A 19,754-nucleotide genomic window follows, 5' to 3' on the forward strand; every position below is an offset into this window, starting at 1 on the left:
AAAATTTGCCATGTAAAAAAACTTTCCGCATAATGACCTAGTCTCATCCCTTTTTAGATTAGTATACAGTGTTTTTATTGTAATTACTGTTCTTGAATCTCTGGTAGTACAAATGTAAGGATTAGCATGGTTGTGATGGTGTCGCATGTAAAGTAAGACTGAAAAAGAAGAAATGTCAGTAGTATATTTGATGTGAGCATGGTGAACTGTATGTTTAAAAGTGAAAAAACTAAGTATTAAGAGGCTGAGAGAATGAAAATCTCACAGAGGAAGAGGAAGAAGGAGAGGTACCATTGTCTGGTGGTGATGTTGTAGCTAGTAAAGAAAGACTTTAAAAGGTAAAAAGGAAGATATGACAGTGTATTTATTTTGAACTTGGTGAAATGTATGTTTGTTTAAAAGTGAAGAAATGTGTGTTATTGAAATGTCATGAGACTGAGGGCTTCACAGAGGAAGAGAAAAGGCGCCAGTGTTTATTAAACAATCTGCAGATGCACCAAACGGGAATAAAGGGGGCCCGCGGTTAACGGCGCAGTCGGTTTTATGGCTGTTGTCAAAAATATTCATTAAAAAAATAAGGAATTTTAAGGTATTTTTCTGGGCTCAGCTCATGTCGGCCTATGAAAGGATCCTTAATATCATTCTTTCTAGGCAAAATTAATCTAAAATTACCAGAGAAAAACAAAATTAAGAAAATGTCAGTAAAACTGACTCGCTCACTCTATAAAAGAAGTGTCGGTATGAGAATAGGGGCGAGTGGGATCACTACCACGAGACATTCACCATTTAGACCTTCCAATCAAAATCCCCACTAGAGAGAGCTGATACTAACGGGTGATGCGGCCGCTACTACTACTACTAGGGACGCCACGGACAGCAGCGCCCCTAGCGGTCATCCTTAATTATTAGCAGTACGCGTTGTACGCATTTTTTCACTTGTGCTGTTTATCTTTGGATTTACCTCCTTATCTATCATGGAACGTGCTGCCATCGCATCGGCTAAGTTAAGTGCCTCATAAGTAGTATTTTACCGTATTTTAGTCTTCCAGGGACCAGTATTTTCCTTCTAATAGGTCATATACGGTTTCCCGGTCGACTCGTGGCAGCGCCATGCTGCCTCATGTTAAGAATTCCCGGTCTTCCATACTGGGACTTCTTGTACTTATGGGCTTACTATATCACGTTCATCGTTTTTTACATCGCCTTTTTAGCTAGGTTAGCCCATTTACCAATTCTCTTAGTTTGGTATTTAGGGCTATTCTGTCTGGCAGGCCCAGCATCCCGGCTCTTGCTCTTCATCGGCTATTGCTGGCTCCGAGTAGTCTACTGTTCCTCGGAACAGTTTGCCTCCTCCTGGGCTTCTTTTTCTTTTACTAAAAGTGTCTTTTCCACCTTTTACGATGTAATTTTAGTTCTATTTAGGGTGTTAGGCTAGCCTAGGTGCATGTCCCATGTATTGGTACAGCCTGGTTCACGTGGCCCTCCCACGGTTGTGTTGCTATCGCGGCTTAGGCCACTTGCGGTCACGTGTTCCATCGCACCTTACCCTTCCCCTTCCCTCCCTACCAGGTATAGGGAGGGGTCTGGGGGACCCCTTGGTTACCATGACAAACCTCAGTAGCCTTCCTCCCTCCTTCTCTGAGGAGGCCAGGGTTCTTCCCAGCTGGGGTTTAGGGCGACCACTTGTTTCGGGTACCGGGGTCAGCCGAGGGTAGTTGTTGGGACGGGGAGGAGTAGGCCACCCCCCCCTCTCTCTCTCCCGCCGCGTTACGCCGGGAACAACCCCCCCCCATTGCTCAGTCCCACCTTTCCCCTACTATAACGAACGGAGCCTTCCGCCGCAGCCGGGGCACCTTTGGTTATAGTTCGTCTGGCTCCGCCAGCGGGCGGGGTGGTCACTACTAGTGGTCTATTGCTTGCCTACTATATCCTTCCCTTTTTTCCCGCTACCGGAGGAGAGCTTGCTTCTTACCCGGGCACTCTTCTAGTAGACGGGGGACAAAAGACTGATATTTATTTCGTTATATTTAAGGATATACCCTAATTTTACGATGAATTTTAGTATTATATAACTGTGTGTATACCATCTCCTGTCGTCTTCCGTCTGTGGTTTCATCTCCACCACCACACCTGGTTGGATTCTTTCTCTTGTCTCCGGCGTAGCCTTGGACAAACTCCAACCATCTTGTTACCACACGTATTATGGCGGGGCTCTGGCTTAATCTAACTTTCTCGCTCCGGCATGCAGCGGAGCAATTGTTAGGCTGTAAGTGTTCTCCTGACGCTTATGTATCTTTCCACTTACAGGCTACCAACTGTCAGGTCCTAGGGTGCAATGCGACTCTGTACGACCCCTGCGCCCACGATGAGTGCAGGTCTCACGCCGCGTGTGCCACGACTCACAACGCCATGATCGTCTGGCACCCGGAAGCCTGCGCCATCTGTTATGACCTTGTCAGTCAGCTGGTGGGGTGGGTAAGTCGATTTTAGACTTCTTTATCGTATTACTAACAACACTTAGTCATAAGCTTGTTAAACCCCGTCCCCGCCACTAGAAGCTTCATTTCGCCTTCTCTTTCAGGCTGCCGGTGTGAGGGAAGTCGCCCTAGCAACCCTGAAGGCTTGGGTGGGCGGCTTCGGGAGAACGCCGCCAAGGGCCAGCCATACATCTTGGATAAGAAGCTGGCCGTTCAGATTTTCCCCGGCGGCAAGTCAACAGGATACGTTGACCCTATCTCTGCAGCCCCTCTCATCGCCTCCATCCAGCAAGAGGTGCAGCAGTCGTTCGGGGCCTAAATATTGAGCCTATGGCGGTAGGTGCGGAGGATTTGTTGGTTGAGGTAGGTGTGTCGGGCGCCCAAGGTCTTTCCTTGGGCGCTCCTGGATCTTCTCCTGTCCCTTCTTCTACTGCTTCTTTCCAAGGCTTTTCGGGATCTGAGATCCCTGCCCGCTCTCCCGCTCTCTCTGTACCCCCAAAGGTGAAGGGACAGAGAGAACAGAAGACCCTCCATAAGACGACTTCTAAAAGTCGTCGTCGTCTTCTTCAGTTAAGAAGTCTTCGACTTCCTATGCTGACGCGGTGAAGGCTAAGCCGAGCTCTTCATACTCCAAGAGCTCTAGAAGCAAGGCTTCTAAGGAGAAGGCTCGCGCTCCTGCTGAGCCAATGCCTTCTCCGGCCTCTACCGCATCCACTCCGGCAACGCCGGTTGGAGTAGCGGGACCGAGCACCTTTGATCCCACTGCCTTCTCAGCAGTGGTGATGCAACAGGTAGGAGAGATGGTAGGCTCACAGGTCTCCGCCCTCGGAACCAAGTTCGAACAGATGTTTGCACAGCTGTCGAGCACCCTGAGTCAGTCGGGCCAGTCCATCCAAGATCTCTCTAACAGAGTTAGAGAGAATGAGGACCGAGTAGCTGGGCTTGCTCAGGCTCCTCATCCAGTCTCCCCAGTAGCAGGTGCTGGTATTCTCCAGCTACCTCCTTATGAGTCGCTACCAGCCTTCTCCATGGATAACCCATGGAGAGTGGCCGCTTACGCTCCATTCAAGGACGGTATGATCTCTGTCCCGGAGTGTGGAACTCGAAGGATTGACGACTTCGAGTTTTATCCTCCGGGATTGACTCAGCCTTTCATTGGATATGCTAGGCTGACCGTGGCGGCCCTCACTAGGGAGGACAAGATCTCCAGAGAGAACGTGCTTTATAGTAGAGAGCACGCTCAGCGGGAATGGGTTTCACTGCCTTGAGGACTGGGAGTGTACCAACACTAAGCTCCAGGCTTTCAAGAGTCCTTTCACTAATTTTGCGACGGAGGAGGAGGCTTCTCTTCCGTTCGCTACCAAAAATAGTGGAAGCGACTCTTCAGGCAGTCCTCAAGGATGAGCCCATGCCACAGCTGAGGGAAGCGGATTCTACTTCTCCGCTCTTTCCAGCCTTCGGAGAATTGTGGGAGAACTTGCCTGCCACTTTCACGCTTGGTAAGCTCAAACCGGACTGTGCAATGGACCAGTTGGCGAAAAGCTTCCAAGGCTGCCTGATACCTTGATCCAGGCAGAGTTCGAACGCTCGAACTAGGTTTGGAAGATCCCTCAATTCTCTAATTATCACTGAGATGGCTGCTCTATTGTATGGCACGGAACCTCTATTTAAGATTCTGGCCAAGTCTCAGCTTCAAACGGTTCAGACGGATGCTTTCGACTTCTTCCAAGCTAGGAGGAACTGCCGAAAGCACGTTCTGCAGGAGTGCACTATTAGGCACGAACCTAATAGACTCCTGGCTTCCAGCATGTGGGGGGCGGACCTCTTCCCAGAGTCCGCTGTGAATGAGGTGCACCATGAGGCTGCTAGGCTCAACCAGAGCCTAGAGCTAGGTGGGGTATCTCCTAAGAAGGAAACAAGAATCCGCCCCCGCTGCTGGTAAGAAACTAAAAAAGTCTGGTAAAAGGTTCCAACCTTACCAAAAACATCAGCAGCAACAGCAATTCGTTCAGGCCGTCCCAGTTACCCAACAGGGACAACCTTCAACCTCAAAACAGACCCAACCCATCCTCCTGTTGTCTCCTCAGTCGCAACCCTCGACCTTCTACGCACTCTCGCCGGCCTTCAACCCTATGTATGAAGGTCAGGCTTACCCTCCCTTTAATAGGCAGTCGAGAGGTAGCAGAGCGACGAGGCCACTTTCGCCAGCGTGGCACAGGAAGAGCGACAAGGGGTAGGCAGTTCAGAGGAGGGCGTGGAGGTCAACCCGCCCAACAACAGTGAGGCTCCCCAGGTAGGAGGGAGGCTGTTCCTCTTCCGTCACAGGTGGGGGTTCAGCAATTGGGCACAGAGCATAGTGTCCAAGGGATTGGGTTGGAGTTGGATCAAAGATCCCCCTCCAATCAAATCATTTTATCAGGAACCTTCAAAGGAATTGACAGATTATGCGAGCGAACTCCTTCAGAAAGGAGCTATTGCGAGAGTCAAGCATCTAAAATTTCAAGGTCGCTTATTCAGCGTGCCAAAGAAAGGCTCAACAAAAAGAAGGGTAATCTTAGACTTGTCAAGGCTAAACTCTTTCATTTGTTGCGACAAGTTCAAAATGCTTACCATCTCGCAGGTAAGGACCTTACTTCCTCGTGGAGCCGTCACATGCTCCATCGATCTTACAGACGCATATTATCATATCCCTATAGCCAGGCACTTCCGCCCATTCCTAGGATTCAGACTAGGAAATCAGACATTCTCATTCAAAGTGATGCCCTTCGGTCTGAATGTAGCCCCCAGGGTATTCACGAAAAATAGCAGAAGTGGTGGTGCAACAATTGAGAACTCAGGGGATAATGGTAGCAGCATACCTCGACGATTGGTTGATCTGGGCACCAACAGTCGAGGAATGTCTCAAAGCCACCAAAAAGGTAGTTCAATTTCTGGAACATCTGGGGTTCCAGATAAACAAAACGAAATCCAGACTTACTCCAGAGTCTCGTTTTCAGTGGCTAGGAATCCAATGGGATTTGTCTTCCCACAATCTGTTCAATTCCAGTGGTCAAACGGAAAGAAATAGCCAAGTCTGTGAAACAATTTCTCAAATGCAAACAAACATCAAGGAGAAGCCAGGAAAGAATCCTAGGTTCTCTTCAGTTTGCCTCAGTGACAGACATCCTCCTGAAAGCAAGGCTGAAAGATATAAACAGAGTTTGGCGATCGAGAGCAAACGCCAAATCTCGAGACAAGTTGTCAGTAATTCCACAGATCCTTCGCAATCAACTCCGTCCATGGACAAAAGTGAAGAACCTGGCCAAACTAGTACCCCTTCAATATCCCCTTCCAGTGTTAACCATTCACACGGATGCCTCCCTGTCCGGGTGGGGGGGATATTCTCAATTCAAACAAGTTCAGGGTGACTTGGTCAGTTCAGTTCCGCCAGCTCCACATAAACGTTTTGGAAGCAATGGCAGTATTTCTTACCCTGATGAGACTTCTTCCCCCGAAAAAGTCTCATCTAAGACTAGTTTTGGACAGTGCAGTGGTAGTTCATTGCATCAACAGGGGAGGGTCCAAATCCAAACATGTGAACCATGTCATGATAGCCATCTTTGCACTAGCAGACAAACACAAAATAGGCATCTGTCCGCCACTCACCTGGCGGGGGTAAGAAATGTGATAGCAGACGCTTTGTCCCGGTCGGTCCCTCTGGAATCAGAATGGTCCCTGGACGACAGGTTCCATTCCAGCGGATATGCCGGAGAGTCGCCCCAGGTCTCCAAGTAGAATCTCTTCGCTTCACAAGCAAACCACAAGCTCCCTTGCTATGTGGCCCCCAACCTGGACCCTCTGGCTTATGCCACGGACGCCCTGTCGTTAGATTGGAATCAGTGGAGAAAAATTTATGTCTTTCCTCCAGTGAATCTTCTCTTGAAAGTCTTGAGCAAGCTGAGGACTTTCAAGGGACTAGTAGCCCTGATTGCTCCAGACTGGCCCAAGAGCAACTGGTATCCTCTGCTTCTGGAATTGGGTCTCTGACCTCAACGGATTCCCAATCCCAAGCTGTCACAATCAGTACAAATGAGGACTGTGTTCGCTTCCTCAGGAATTCTTCAGACCCTAACTTTATGGACTTCATGAAGTTTGCGGCTAACAAAGATGCTAACATTGATCCACAAAACATCCTCTTCCTAGAATCAGATAAGAGAGAGTCAACTATTAGACAATATGACTCAGCTGTTAAAAAATTAGCATCCTTCCTGAAAGAATCGAACACCACAACCATGACAGTTAACTTAGCTATATCCTTTTTCAGATCCTTGTTTGAAAAAGGTTTAGCAGCTAGCACTATTACTACTCATAAATCGGCTTTTGAAGAAGATCTTCCAGTTGGGTTTCCAGATAGACCTAACTGAATCTTACTTTACGTCTATCCCTAAAGCCTGTGCTAGACTTAGAACCTCTCAAAGGCCTACTGCAGTTTCATGGTTCTTAAATGATGTCCTCAAACTAGCATCAGATACTGACAACTCGTCTTGTACATTCATAATGCTTCTTAGAAAGACGTTATTCTTATTAAGCCTAGCTGCAGGAGCTAGAATTTCAGAACTGTCGGCTCTATCCAGAGATGCGGGTCATGTGGAATTCCTCCCCTCAGGAGAAGTTCTGCTTGCTCCGGATCGTAGTTTTTTGGCTAAAAATGAGGATCCTCTTGCAAGGTGGTGGGGCTCCTTGGAAAGTCATCCCACTTCCGCAGATCCTTCTCTCTGCCCAGTATCAACTTTAAGAGCCTTTCTATCTCGCACATCCTCAAGATCCTCAGGTTCTCTCTTCATGAGAGAAAAAAGGTGGTACTTTATCAATAAAAGGAATTAGACAACAGATCCTTTACTTCATTAAACAAGCCAATCCTGATTCATTTCCAAAAGCACATGACATCAGGGGAGTAGCCACCTCAATTAACTACTTTCAACATATGAACTTCGAGGATCTTAAAAAGTATACTGGATGGAAATCTCCGACAGTCTTTAAACGTCACTATCTAAAGTCCGGTTGGAATCTTTAAAATTTTCTGCAGTAGCAGCGGGAAACATTGTTTCTCCTGATACTGTATGGTAGTCATAGTATAGATCCAGGTCTCCTTTCTACCTACCTCGTACAACATGCCTCACCCTATCGCCATGCTACTCGGATACTCTAGCCTTAGCCGCTGAGATCATATTGGTGGATTGTCCCTTATTTTTTTGCTAGGGACATCCACACTATGTACTTATAATGTACTTCAGTGTACCTACCCTTATTTTTTTATGCTAGGGTAGGACACAATGTGTTTGTATATTATGTAAATACCTTATTTAAGTGAATCTATTTTGTTAAATTGCATTGCATTATTGTATATTACTATGTTTAATATAAGTTAATTTTAAGTACTTTATATTATTGGCTTTCTTTTTATGTCATTGTTTAGAATAAGTTAGATTTAAGGTACTTAGTTTGTATTCTGTAATATACCTGATTCACTTATATTATATCCCTCTTTTTTACAACTGATTTTCATTTGTCCTTTTTCCCATCTTGTCTGTTTCTCTGGTACTCTTTCATAGGCCGACACGAGCTGAGCCCAGAAAAAGGATTTTGACGTAGGAAAAATCTATTTCTGGGTGATTGGCTCGTGTCGCCCTATGAAACCCACCCTGTATTTGTTTGCCCTCCCTGCAGGACAAGATGTTCATAGATTAAGGATGACCGCTAGGGGCGCTGCTGTCCGTGGCGTCCCTAGTAGTAGTAGTAGCGGCCGCATCACCCGTTAGTATCAGCTCTCTCTAGTGGGAATTTTGATTGGAAGGTCTAAATGGTGAATGTCTCGTGGTAGTGATCCCACTCGCCCCTATTCTCATACCAACACTTCTTTTATAGAGTGAGCGAGTCAGTTTTACTGACATTTTCTTAATTTTGTTTTTCTCTGGTAATTTTAGATTAATTTTGCCTAGAAAGAATGATATTAAGGATCCTTTCATAGGGCGACACGAGCCAATCACCCAGAAATAGATTTTTCCTACGTCAAAATCCTTTTTACGGCACAATATTGGGTCAGCAGCGCCACTAGTGCTGTTATGTCTAATGTCTAACGAGTACATACATTAGTAGAAATACCGTTCAGCCCATAAAGGTTATGCAAATGATATTAATAAATTGTATTGAGAGTTATTACATAGGTATTAGGGGAAAATATATGCCTCTGACGCTGTTCTATGCCGAAAATATAGAGTTAAATGAGTGCAAATATAGCTTTGGATATGTCGATTTATAAATGTTCATGCTTTTATGGTTAAAATGTGTATGAAAATATTTTACGTATAGGTATTTTTATACATTCAACTTCCCTGGTAGATATATACTTAGCTATAGACTCCGTCGTCCCCGACAGAAATTCGAATTTCGCGGCACACACTACAGGTAGGTCAGGTGATCTACCGCCACTGCCGCTGGGTGGCAGAACTAGGAACCATCCCATTTTCTAAAACAGATTTGCTCTGTCGAGGGTAGCCATAACATTGTTGTTGTTACCTCCTGACTTGGATTTCGTTTTTCATCGCCGTTGATCTTCTGGACTGTCTTTTTGGTGACGTATTTGGATCTGTGGTTTGGCATACGCTTTTGTGGAACGTTTTTTGGATTTTGGCTTTGGATTTTGCTCAAAAATGTCTGATTCTAGCTGCGAAGTTAGAAGATGTATGAATGAGGGTTGTTTGGTGAGGTTACCGAAAGTGTCGTTAGATCCTCACAAGGTATGCAAGAAGTGTAGGGGATATGAATGCACGAGAAATAACACGTGTGCTGAATGTGTGAATATGGATGAGGAAGGATGGAAGAAACTAGATTCCTACTTAAGGAAACTAGAAAGAGATAGGGTTAGAAAGGCTGTCTCTAGAAGTATGAGTAGATCACGCTCCTAAAAAACGACGGCCAGTTAGTATATAACTAACCCCCCAAGTAATTGATTACCTCACATGCAGTATCAACCTCTCCCGTAGCAGATGTTGCAAGTTCTGCTGCGGAGATTGCAAATCTGAAGACCGCATTAAGAAGGATGGAGCTTGAAATGCAAGCTCTTGAAGGTAAGAATGTGGAAAGTGACATAAGTGTCCCCAGTGTAGTGGAGGGTGCGTCTGATCGGCTCTGTCTCGCTCCCAGACCTAGAACCTCTTCCAAGCTCCCAGGCCCAGAGGAGAAGGAATGTCGACAGTCGTACGGAGGTTACGGAGAATCCCCACCGGTCAGGCGTCCCCTTGGCAGAATCTGTAGCGCCCAGACTGCCAAGGATCGCCATTGGAAAGGCATCCTGAAAGAGTGCTTTTCGTCATCCGATTCGTCTCCTCGAAGAAGTGATGGACTTCCGACGAAACTGTCGCGTCCGATCAAGAGGAGTTGGAAAGCTCCGACGTTGGACTCGACGCCCGGAACGTTTTCCGGACGATTCTCCCTACGAGAGGAAAAGAGCCAAAAGGACAATATCTCGATCTCCTACACCTTCCAGAGCGCATTCTCCTATTCATGACAAAGAGAAAGAAGAAACAGCGACGGACATCTACGTAAAATGCAGGAGCAGATTTCCTCTTTAGTAGGAGTATTGAGAAAAGACCTCCCGAGGGAAAAAGGACGATTTTCTTCCGGTTAAGAGATCTCGTCCGAAGGGTGTTCCGGACTCCAGACTTATCTCCTCTAACTCCTCGTACGAGTACAGAGAGGAATAAAGAAAGAAGGATGAAAACTCATAGAATTGAGACGCAACATACGGACAATGACGAAGAGTGTCCGAGTCGGACAGAACCACCAGGCGCTCGGCGCCAGAATTGGACTACTCGAACGGGAGGAAAAAGTGTCCTACGCGGACGGCGCCAACCAGACACATTCGCCAGAAGCGGACAGCCCGGACAGGCAGATATGTCCTATGCGGACAACTATGTTCAAGCGATGCCTGCCTACCGCGGACAGCCGTGGCAAGGCGGACAGCCTGGATAGGAAAAAACGTCGTGCGCAGGCAACTCCGTCCGGGCGCCAGGAGCCAGAAGCGGACAAGACGGACAGGCAGAAGTGTCGTACTGGAATGACACCAGCCAAGCGCCAAGTTCCATATGTGGACAGCTCGGACAGACAACACAGTCCGAGACGGACAGATACGTCCAAGCGCATTGAAAGATTTTCTTCAAAAGAACAGTACGGAGAAAAAATCAACCAGGAAGCGTCTCTTTATGATTTGGACCAGGAACGGATTTCTCTGGACAGAGACGAAAGACGTCGCACAGCGGCCGTCGTCTGTTCACGATATGTCCGTTTCTGGTGAAAATCTGCCGCAAGCACAGCTGTCCTCCTGAGAAGAATGCAAAACTGTCGCACAGGCGGCCGTCATTCTCTTTTGTCCAGGAGGGCTTAGATGATGATCGGGTTTTTTTCTCAGGATCGGGATTATCCCGACAGGGACACAAGATGTCGCACAGGCGGCCGTCAACCTTGTCGGGAGGCAGTTGATCCTGCGAAGAGTCCTTCACCTTGTAAGAAGAGACGTTTCTCCCTCGGCTAATAATGATTCTCCGTGGAACTTGCATTAGAAGATGTCTCTGACACCGAAGATCAAAAAGCGGCGGGACTATCAGACTACAAAGCGTTGGCTGCGCTTTTACTCCAAGAATTTGGAGATTCATTGAGTCCCTGCGCTCCTCCTTCTCCTCGGTCGCTGTTCACGATGCGCGAAAACCGCAAACGTCGTCCTCCTTCTTGAAGATGCGGCCGACAATTTCCATGAAGAAGGCTTTGCAGTCTTTTGGAAATTGGCTTAACTCCAAGAAGGAGGGAGGGAAAGACTGTCTTTACCTGCCCTCCTCCAGACTTTCTTTTGGGAGGAGGGGTATCTGGTATGAGACAGGCGAAGCAATGGGACTCGCCCTCCCAGCGACTGCAGAGGCAGATTTCTCAACGCTGGTGGACGCGTCAAAGAGACGCTCTCTTTCTTCAGCCAAGACAACTTGGGGAATGTCTGAAATGGACCATCTCCTCAAGTGATTGTTCCATGTCTGGAAGTTTTCAACTTTCTGGACTGGTCCCTTGGGTGATGGCCAAGAGGACACAAGACAATGAACAACTGAGCCCCGATATCCTTAATAGTATTTTGACTTGTATGGATAAAGCAGTGCAAGACGGATCGGGAGAAGTGGCCTCCCTTTTCGGGGCGGGAATACTTAAGAAGAGAACTGTATTCAGTTCTTTTCTTACGAAAGCTGTCTCTCCGGGCACAGAGGTCGTCCCTTCTGTACGCTCCTCTGTCTAACCAGCTTTTCCCTTCTCAGTTAGTGAAAGATATTTCTCACTCACTTACCGAGAGGGCGACAGGGACCTTTCTGGTTCAATCAACCAAAAGGCCGAGGACAGCTGTTCCTGCCATGAAGGGGGAGACACGGGTCCCGAAGCCGCCCTTTCGAGGGAGTTCATCTTCGAGATCCTCCTTTAAGAAGAGAGGAGCAGAAAGAAGAGGTAGGGCTTCTGCCTTTAGACCTACCAAGAAAAGCAAATGAACCTCAAGTCCTCCAAACACCAGTAGGCGCCAGACTACTGAATTTTGCAGAAGAATGGACGTCGAGAGGGGCGGACAACTGGTCCCTCTCAATTGTGAGGAGAGGATATCTCATCCCCTTCAGGGACAGACCTCCCTTGACGTCTATTCCGAGAGAACTGTCGGCGAAGTACGCGGACCCTGTCAAGAGGAAGATCCTTCTGCAATTAGTAGAACAAATGTTGGACAAGGAGGCCATAGAATTGGTACCGGATCCACACTCTCAGGGCTTTTACAATCGACTGTTCCTAGTTCCGAAAGCCTCGGGAGGGTGGAGACCTGTCCTGGATGTGAGCGCACTGAACCGATTCGTAGAGAAACAGAAGTTCTCTATGGAAACATCCAAATCAGTGCTAGCGGCTCTGCGTCCAGGAGATTGGATGGCCTCCTTGGATCTACAAGATGCATATTTTCACGTCCCTCTTCATCCGTCATCGAGGAAATATCTACGATTCATGATGCAGGGATGGGTCTTTCAATTCAGGGCCATGTGCTTCGGCCTGTCTACGGCTCCTCAAGTGTTCACCAACCTGATGAGGAACGTAGCACGGTGGCTTCATCTGGAGGGGGTGAACATATCCCTCTATCTGGACGACTGGGCTAATAAGGGCCAAGTCAAAAGAACAATGTTTGGAGGACGTAGAAACGACGTTGAATCTCGTTCGCTCACTCGGACTGCTCGTGAACCTCGAGAAGTCTCAGATGGTCCCCAGCCAAGACATTGTCTATCTGGGGATTCAGATGGATTCTTGGGGTTTTCGAGCATTTCCATCGCAAGACAGAATTGCTCGAGGCTTGGAGAAAATATCAAACTTCTTAGGGAAAGAACGAAGCTCAGCGAGGGAATGGTTAAGTCTTCTGGGCACCCTTTCGTCGCTGGAGCAGTTCATTTCCCTAGGGAGGCTCAATCTGAGACCTCTGCAATTTTACCTGCAAAGAATGTGGGACAGAAAGAAAGGGGATCTTTCGGATCAGTTTCCCATTCTTCAAGAAATAAAATTAGACCTGAGGTGGTGGTTAACCCCGCTTCAGAAGAACGAAGGCATATCCCTTGCGATTCGGAACCCTCTCCTAGTGTTGTTTTCCGGCGCCTCGGAAACGGGATGGGGAGCAACTCTAGGAAAGAAGGAAGTGTCAGGAACCTGGACAGGAGAACAGGTGTCCTGGCATATAAATGTAAAAGAACTTATGGCAGTTCATCTAGCCTTGAAGTACTTCGAGTCGGAGGTCAGAGGCGTGGTTAGTCCAGGTAAATTCGGACAATACCACGGCTCTGGCTTACATCCGAAAACAGGGGGGGACTCACTCGCTTACACTATACAAGATAGCGAGAGACCTCTTGATATGGGCAGAGGAACGAGGCACTGTATTGCTGACGAGGTTTGTACAAGGGACAAAAAATGTCAGAGCAGACAGACTCAGCAGGAAGAACCAGGTCCTTCCAACAGAGTGGACCCTACACTCCGCCGAAGTCTGCCCGAAAGCTCTGGTCTCTCTGGGGGAAGCCTCAGATAGACCTGTTCGCCACATTTCTCTCCAGAAGGATAGAAAACTTTTGCTCCATTGTAGAAGATCCAAGAGCAATAGCGATAGATGCTTTTCTCATGGACTGGTCGGGCATAGATGCCTACGCTTTTCCCCCGTTCAAGATCCATGGGGAAGTGTTAAGAAAGTTCCGTTCCTCGGAGGCGACGAAACTGACTCTAATCGCCCCATATTGGCCCGCTCGAGATTGGTTCACAGAGGTACTGGAATGGACGGTGGACTTCCCCAGATCTCTTCCCATGAGGACAGATCTGCTCAAACAACCCCACTTCGAGAGATATCACGGAAACATCCACGCTCTCTCCCTGACTGCCTTTCGACTATCGAAAGACTTGTCAGAGCGAGAAGGCTTTTTCGCGAAAAGCTGCAAGCGCAATTGCCAGAGCCCGCAGGTCCTCTACTCTGCGGGTCTATCAATCGAAGTGGGAAGTCTTCCGTAGATGGTGTAGGTCGAAGAAGCTGTCCTCTTCCGATACCTCTGTGACCGAAATTGCTGATTTCCTTATCTTCCTTAGAGAGGAATCACGTTTAGCTGTTTCTACCATAAAAGGTTATAGAAGTATGCTCTCGGCTGTATTTAGAAACAGGGGCCTTAACATAGAAGACAATAAGGATCTCCATGATTTGATAAGATCCTTTGGTACTACAAAGTCTAAATCCTTTACCACTCCAATTTGGAACCTAGATGTGGTCCTCCAGTTTCTCTCTTCGGATACTTTCGAACCACCTGATAAGGCATCCTTTAGAGACCTCTCGAGGAAGTGCATTTTTCTCTTGACCCTCGCGACGGCCAAGAGGGTCAGTGAGATACATGCATTAGACTCTCGGGTGTAGGTTTTAGAGGAGATTCTGCTGTTGTCTTTTCCAACCTTTGTTTTTTGGCCAAGAATGAGAATCCTTCTAAGCCTTGGCCCAGAAGTTTTGAAATCAAGGGCCTCTCTCCCCTTGTGGTAGAGAAACAGAAAGGTCTCTCTGTCCGGTCAGAGCACTGAAGTTTTATCTGAAGAGAAAGAGTCAACTTCAAGTTGTAATCAGAGCCTATGGTGCGCGGTAAGGAACCCGAAGAGGCAAATGTCGAAGAATGCATTAGCATTCTTCGTAAGAAATGTGATAACGGAGGCTCACATGAAATGCCAAGAGGAAACATTTAAGCTGCTTAGGGTTAGAGCACACGAAGTCCGTGCAATTGCAACTTCCCTAGCCTTTAATAGAAATATGTCAATGAAAGACATATTAGCAGCAACAATATTGGAGATGCAACTCGGTATTTGCCTCCCACTACTTAAAAGACGTCAGAGTGACTTATGAAAAGTGTTTTTCTCTTGGACCTTATGTATCAGCGGATACCGTGCGTGGGACAGGTGGGAGCTGGTACTGATTCCTTAAATAAATATTGTTTTTAAACTCTAAAAGATTGTTTGGTTTTGAGTTTTTTATGGTCGTTTGAAAGGATGTTGGGGGGATAACTCCTTTCAATCGTCGTTTACTAACCCCGGTTATTAGGATCGAGGGTGATCAGGATCGGTGTTATGCTCCTTAAATGATGCCATATGGCAAGGTGTTTTGTCATGTAAGTGGATAGGACCCCATTGACAAAGATCCTTTGGTTCTGTCGAGTAAGTGGATAAGACCCCATCAACAGACCATCAAGAATTCTTAGCATGAGGTCACTACCTCGCTGAGGCTCTTAGGCGATGTAAGCTCCTAGGCAGTAGCCATGAAGTCTTTCGCCGACACAGGTAGGAACCAAGGTTTCTTATATTTTTGTTACCTACAACGTATGTTGTTCCCTGTCTATTCAGTAATTAGCTGTCTCTTACCCTCCGCCAAAGGTGCCAATCAGCTAAGTATATATCTGCCAGGGAAGTTGAATGTATAAAAATGATATTGTCATGATACAATAAAGTTTTATACATACTTACCTGGCAGATATATACTTAGCTATAGACTCCGTCGTCCCCGACAGAAATGCGAATTTCGCGGCACACACTACAGGTAGGTCAGGTGATCTACCGCCACTGCCGCTGGGTGGCAGAACTAGGAACCATCCCATTTTCTAAAACAGATTTGCTCTTCCACCTGTCTCCTGAGGGGAGGCTGGGTGGGCCATTTAATAGTATATATCTGCCAGGTAAGTATGTATAAAACTTTATTGTATCATGACAATATAATTTTTATTTCTGCACATAAATATGATACAAAGGCAGCTTTAGAAACTGCCCTTCCCGTTATCAAATATGATGTTTTTTCATGTTCATTCTTGTAAGCCGCCGCCTGCCGCTCTTCCGAAAATATCAAGTTAAAAAAATTGCAAATTTAACGATCGATGTGTCGATTTCATAAATGTTCATGCTTTAATGTTTAAAATGTGTATCCAAATGTATTATGTATAGGGTATTTTTAATTCTGTGCAGAAATATGATACAAAGGCAGCTTTTTGAAACTGCCCTTCACGTTATCAAATACAATGTTTTTTCATGTTCATTCTTGTAAGCAGCTGCATGCTGCTCTTCCGAAAGTATAGAGTTAAAAAGAATGCAAATTTAGCGGTTGATGTGTCGATTTTATTAATGTTCATGCTCTTATGTTTAAAATGTGTATGAAAATATATTACGTATAGAGTATTTTTATTTTTGTACATAAATATGATACAAATTAAGGCAGCTTTTGTAACTACGCTCATCGTTATCAGAGGATGTTTTTTCATGTTCGTTCTTGTCCGCTACTGTTCCGAAAAATGCATGGTGTATTTTATTAATTATGCACCTTTTCCATAAATCCCTTAAAAAGTTATACATTACTTCACTGTATCCAATAATATTATATGCATTCTCATATTATTGTATTATAAAATACTACGGCAAATCTAAGTTAGTATTCCGCGGAGCGGCCAATGTTTTGGTTTCAAATCAACTGATAACGAACATGAGTTTGTTTCGCCATATTTAACGCAATTCTGAGCGAATTTTCTTGCTTCTAGTTGGCATTAACGAATATCTAGATAGTACTTGACTTGAATGAGACAAGGTTATTTTTCCTTATACGACATGTTTTTAGGTGTAAATATGAATGGAATATGTCTCGGTGTGATTGTGAATTTTTTTTTTTGTTAACAGATTACGTTGGCGGCATGTTTATTGCATAAAAAAATTATGTGATTCCGTTCGCAATTTTCCTTTATATCATCATAATACGAATTTTGCATTATTTATCTTATATCGGCGTGAAACCAACAGTAAAATGTGTTCTTTCAAGCCCAGTAGTTTTGATTAAAATTACTTTGTCTCAATTTTATCTACGGTTGTGTTTGATGGCATACGTTTACTGGAGTTTTATCCTTGTTGCTGATGCATGATAATAGTCATTAGCAGCGTGAACAGTTTTCTCAGCTTCAGTTATAACTAGGTTTAAATTTAACAGTATATTTCCCGATTGATCTTTGATGTATATTGATCTTTGATGTATAGCGAATAAAGTTATTACATTAAGATATCTCAGTTCTATTCTTCATAATGTCATTTATAACAACTAGGTAATAGTGTACTATAGTACAATGATTGAAATACAAGCCAAACGGATGTTATCGAATTCGGTTGTACTTAAAAAAAAAAAGTTGCTTCACGTTTGGTTGTTCATGGCTATACACGTTTATGCAACGAGTATAACGTTAAAACCATACTTTCATCATTCTCTTTTGATGTTTTTGAACTTATGTAACTAGAAGATGGGATAAAGTTAGGCTGTTGTAATTTGGTCTCTCATAAAATCGGATTATCGTAAGACGAATTATCGTAACTTGAACACTACAGCTACCTGTACACTGTATAATGCCTTATTATATCTTTATATACTCTAGACACCCAAAGGATTAAAGCAAGGCTTTTTTCACTTTACAGTATTTATAATACCATAATGCACTGTACAGAAAATTCTATAGATCTACGTATACTGCATAAATATAATTTTACTTATTGCACCATTGCGGGATTTAGGCGCCATTTGACTGGTCTAGTGTGCTGTTAACTAGTCTAGAATTTTGAAAGAAGGTGTGCGGCAGCCGTAGGCTTTAAAATCGCTTAGCGTCTAAAATCACTTAGCGTTGCCGACCAGGAACGGAACCCCTGCCGCTAACCGAGGGCCGCCTGTAATGTTGACATAACCAAAAACTCTGTTCTGCGGTCCTTGCTGCATGGCAGTTACACAAACTTACTTACATTATTGACAGTTTATTAATTTAGAAAACAATGATTAAGAGTTGAGAACTATTGTTCTGTTGCATGTAATGGTAAGATTGATGGATATTACTTATATATGAATATTAAGTGGTTAACAATCTTTTAAGTGTTAGTAATAATAGACTAACTGGCAACTGCCACTATGACTGTATGTTATGAGAGATGAACATCAGAGAGGAGATAGTGTATGAGAGAGAGACAGATGAAAGTAAAAAAAGAATGGAAATTAGGATCTCATTATAAAACCACCATCCTCCAACACAAGTACTTATGTCATTTCTGAAGTTCAAGTCTCCTTAAACAAGAATTCCACTGATGTTTTTATATAGATTCTGTTGTGTTGGTCCTTTATAATAAAGAGCACTCTTATTTACAGTATTATATTCCCAAATTTTCTTTTGTTGATGTGACCCAGTAATCACAGGTACAAGTATATTATGCAATCATATTTTTATTCTAAAAGTTTTGCCTTTTATAAGAATATCATTATAGAAAAAGTATCATGATGACTGAGTAGTCATTTTTGAGAAGTTTCCAGATAAATTTCCATTATTCTTATATTTACAGAAGGACCCAGGAGCACAGTCAACTTGGCTGCGTGCTATTCCAGGATGCTGGCTTCCGTTTCACTGGCCTCGTATCGATAAGGATCAGCTACTCTGTATATGCCTTCGTGATGTTCCAGGATGCAATTGGTCAGGAGGCTTTCTCATTGAAAAAATTGATTCATTTTATCTTAACATAAGGCAAGTATTTTCACTATACAGTGAATTTTTACCAAAAATGATTTGATAAGATACAAAAAAATTCAAGAATTGCTGAAGAGTAGACATTGTTTAAATATGTTAGAGATGTAAACTTCCTGAAAATCTTTTGTTCAAAGCTGCTGTGCAGAGGATATGGGAAGTTCATGTGGTTATGAATGCATGTATGGGGAGAATGCAAGTTAGTGTGTAATAGTGAGTATGATGTTTCATGAAGGAAAAGGCAAGATTACTTGTTAACTTTTTGCAAATTAGAATCTGAATGTAATTCTGATGAAGAATAGCAGTGTTAGAAAAAATTAAGAATACATGAACTCATTTGTAAGGTTATAAATCATTTCAGGAAGAAAGAAAACTGCTCTTTTGAAATGTTGGGAAAGAGTGGAATGAGTAAATAGAGCCGCAAGTAAGTGGTGTTTTTTAAGGCATTTCCAAAAGAAGATGTATTTTTACAATGTCAAGAAGAGTATTTTGAGGCTCCTTTTTGTCATAGAAAAGGGAGGCAAAGCTGGCTGATGTTAATTGATACTGAACTAAGACACTAATAGTGAAGGGATTAAAATATAAGTAATAGGGAGGAAAAATCCCTTTTCATTTAGGGGAAAGTAATGAAAAATAGATTACAATACATATGTGGTTGTTTGTGATGTTTTGAGTGGCTTATAATTGCTGGAAGTGTTGATTGACAAAGTGAAGGAAAATTTAACTTTTATATAGTAATGGGCAAATATGTATTATAAATAACTTGAGAATAAATTGACCCTGTGAATGCTTATGTGAATGTTGTATTGAACTGAAGTAGTTTCTTATTTGAGGATTTTCTTGTCAACAGTAATAAGTGGAAAGTTGTAAGAGTACTTTTGGAAACTTTAGAGGACTGATAAGTATTCATTTTGCTGATTAAGCGATGAAAGTGATTGATTTGTATTACTTTAGGGGCATAAATGTTACTAATGATGGTACAAGTAAAATAAAATGTATGCTAATCAATGTTTTTTTTAGTGTTGTGGGAAGTTAGGAGAGAGATTTATGTAAAAAAAAAAACAGAAGTAAGAATGTATGAGGGTTGTTAATCTTAGTCTTTTATAGAAGTCCATTTTAAATTTTGAGTGCCTGCATACCAGCCAGAATTATGGAT

The 19,754-nt window shown here is 44.2% G+C and overlaps 1 protein-coding gene across 4 annotated transcripts in view; it reads left to right on the forward strand.

Annotated features, from left to right (window-relative positions):
• Nucleotides 1–19,754, forward strand: part of LOC135216276 (intermembrane lipid transfer protein VPS13D-like) — a 999,641-nt gene that overhangs the window by 672,140 nt on the left and 307,747 nt on the right. For all 4 annotated transcript variants that reach the window (XM_064251439.1, XM_064251442.1, XM_064251440.1 and 1 more), the window contains one exon: nucleotides 18,420–18,598. In XM_064251439.1, the coding sequence (XP_064107509.1) occupies nucleotides 18,420–18,598 (179 nt within the window). The remainder of the gene's footprint in view (nucleotides 1–18,419; nucleotides 18,599–19,754) is intronic.

Source organism: Macrobrachium nipponense, chromosome 6, assembly GCF_015104395.2.
Source record: "Macrobrachium nipponense isolate FS-2020 chromosome 6, ASM1510439v2, whole genome shotgun sequence".
NCBI classification, from domain to species: Eukaryota; Metazoa; Arthropoda; class Malacostraca; order Decapoda; family Palaemonidae; genus Macrobrachium; species Macrobrachium nipponense.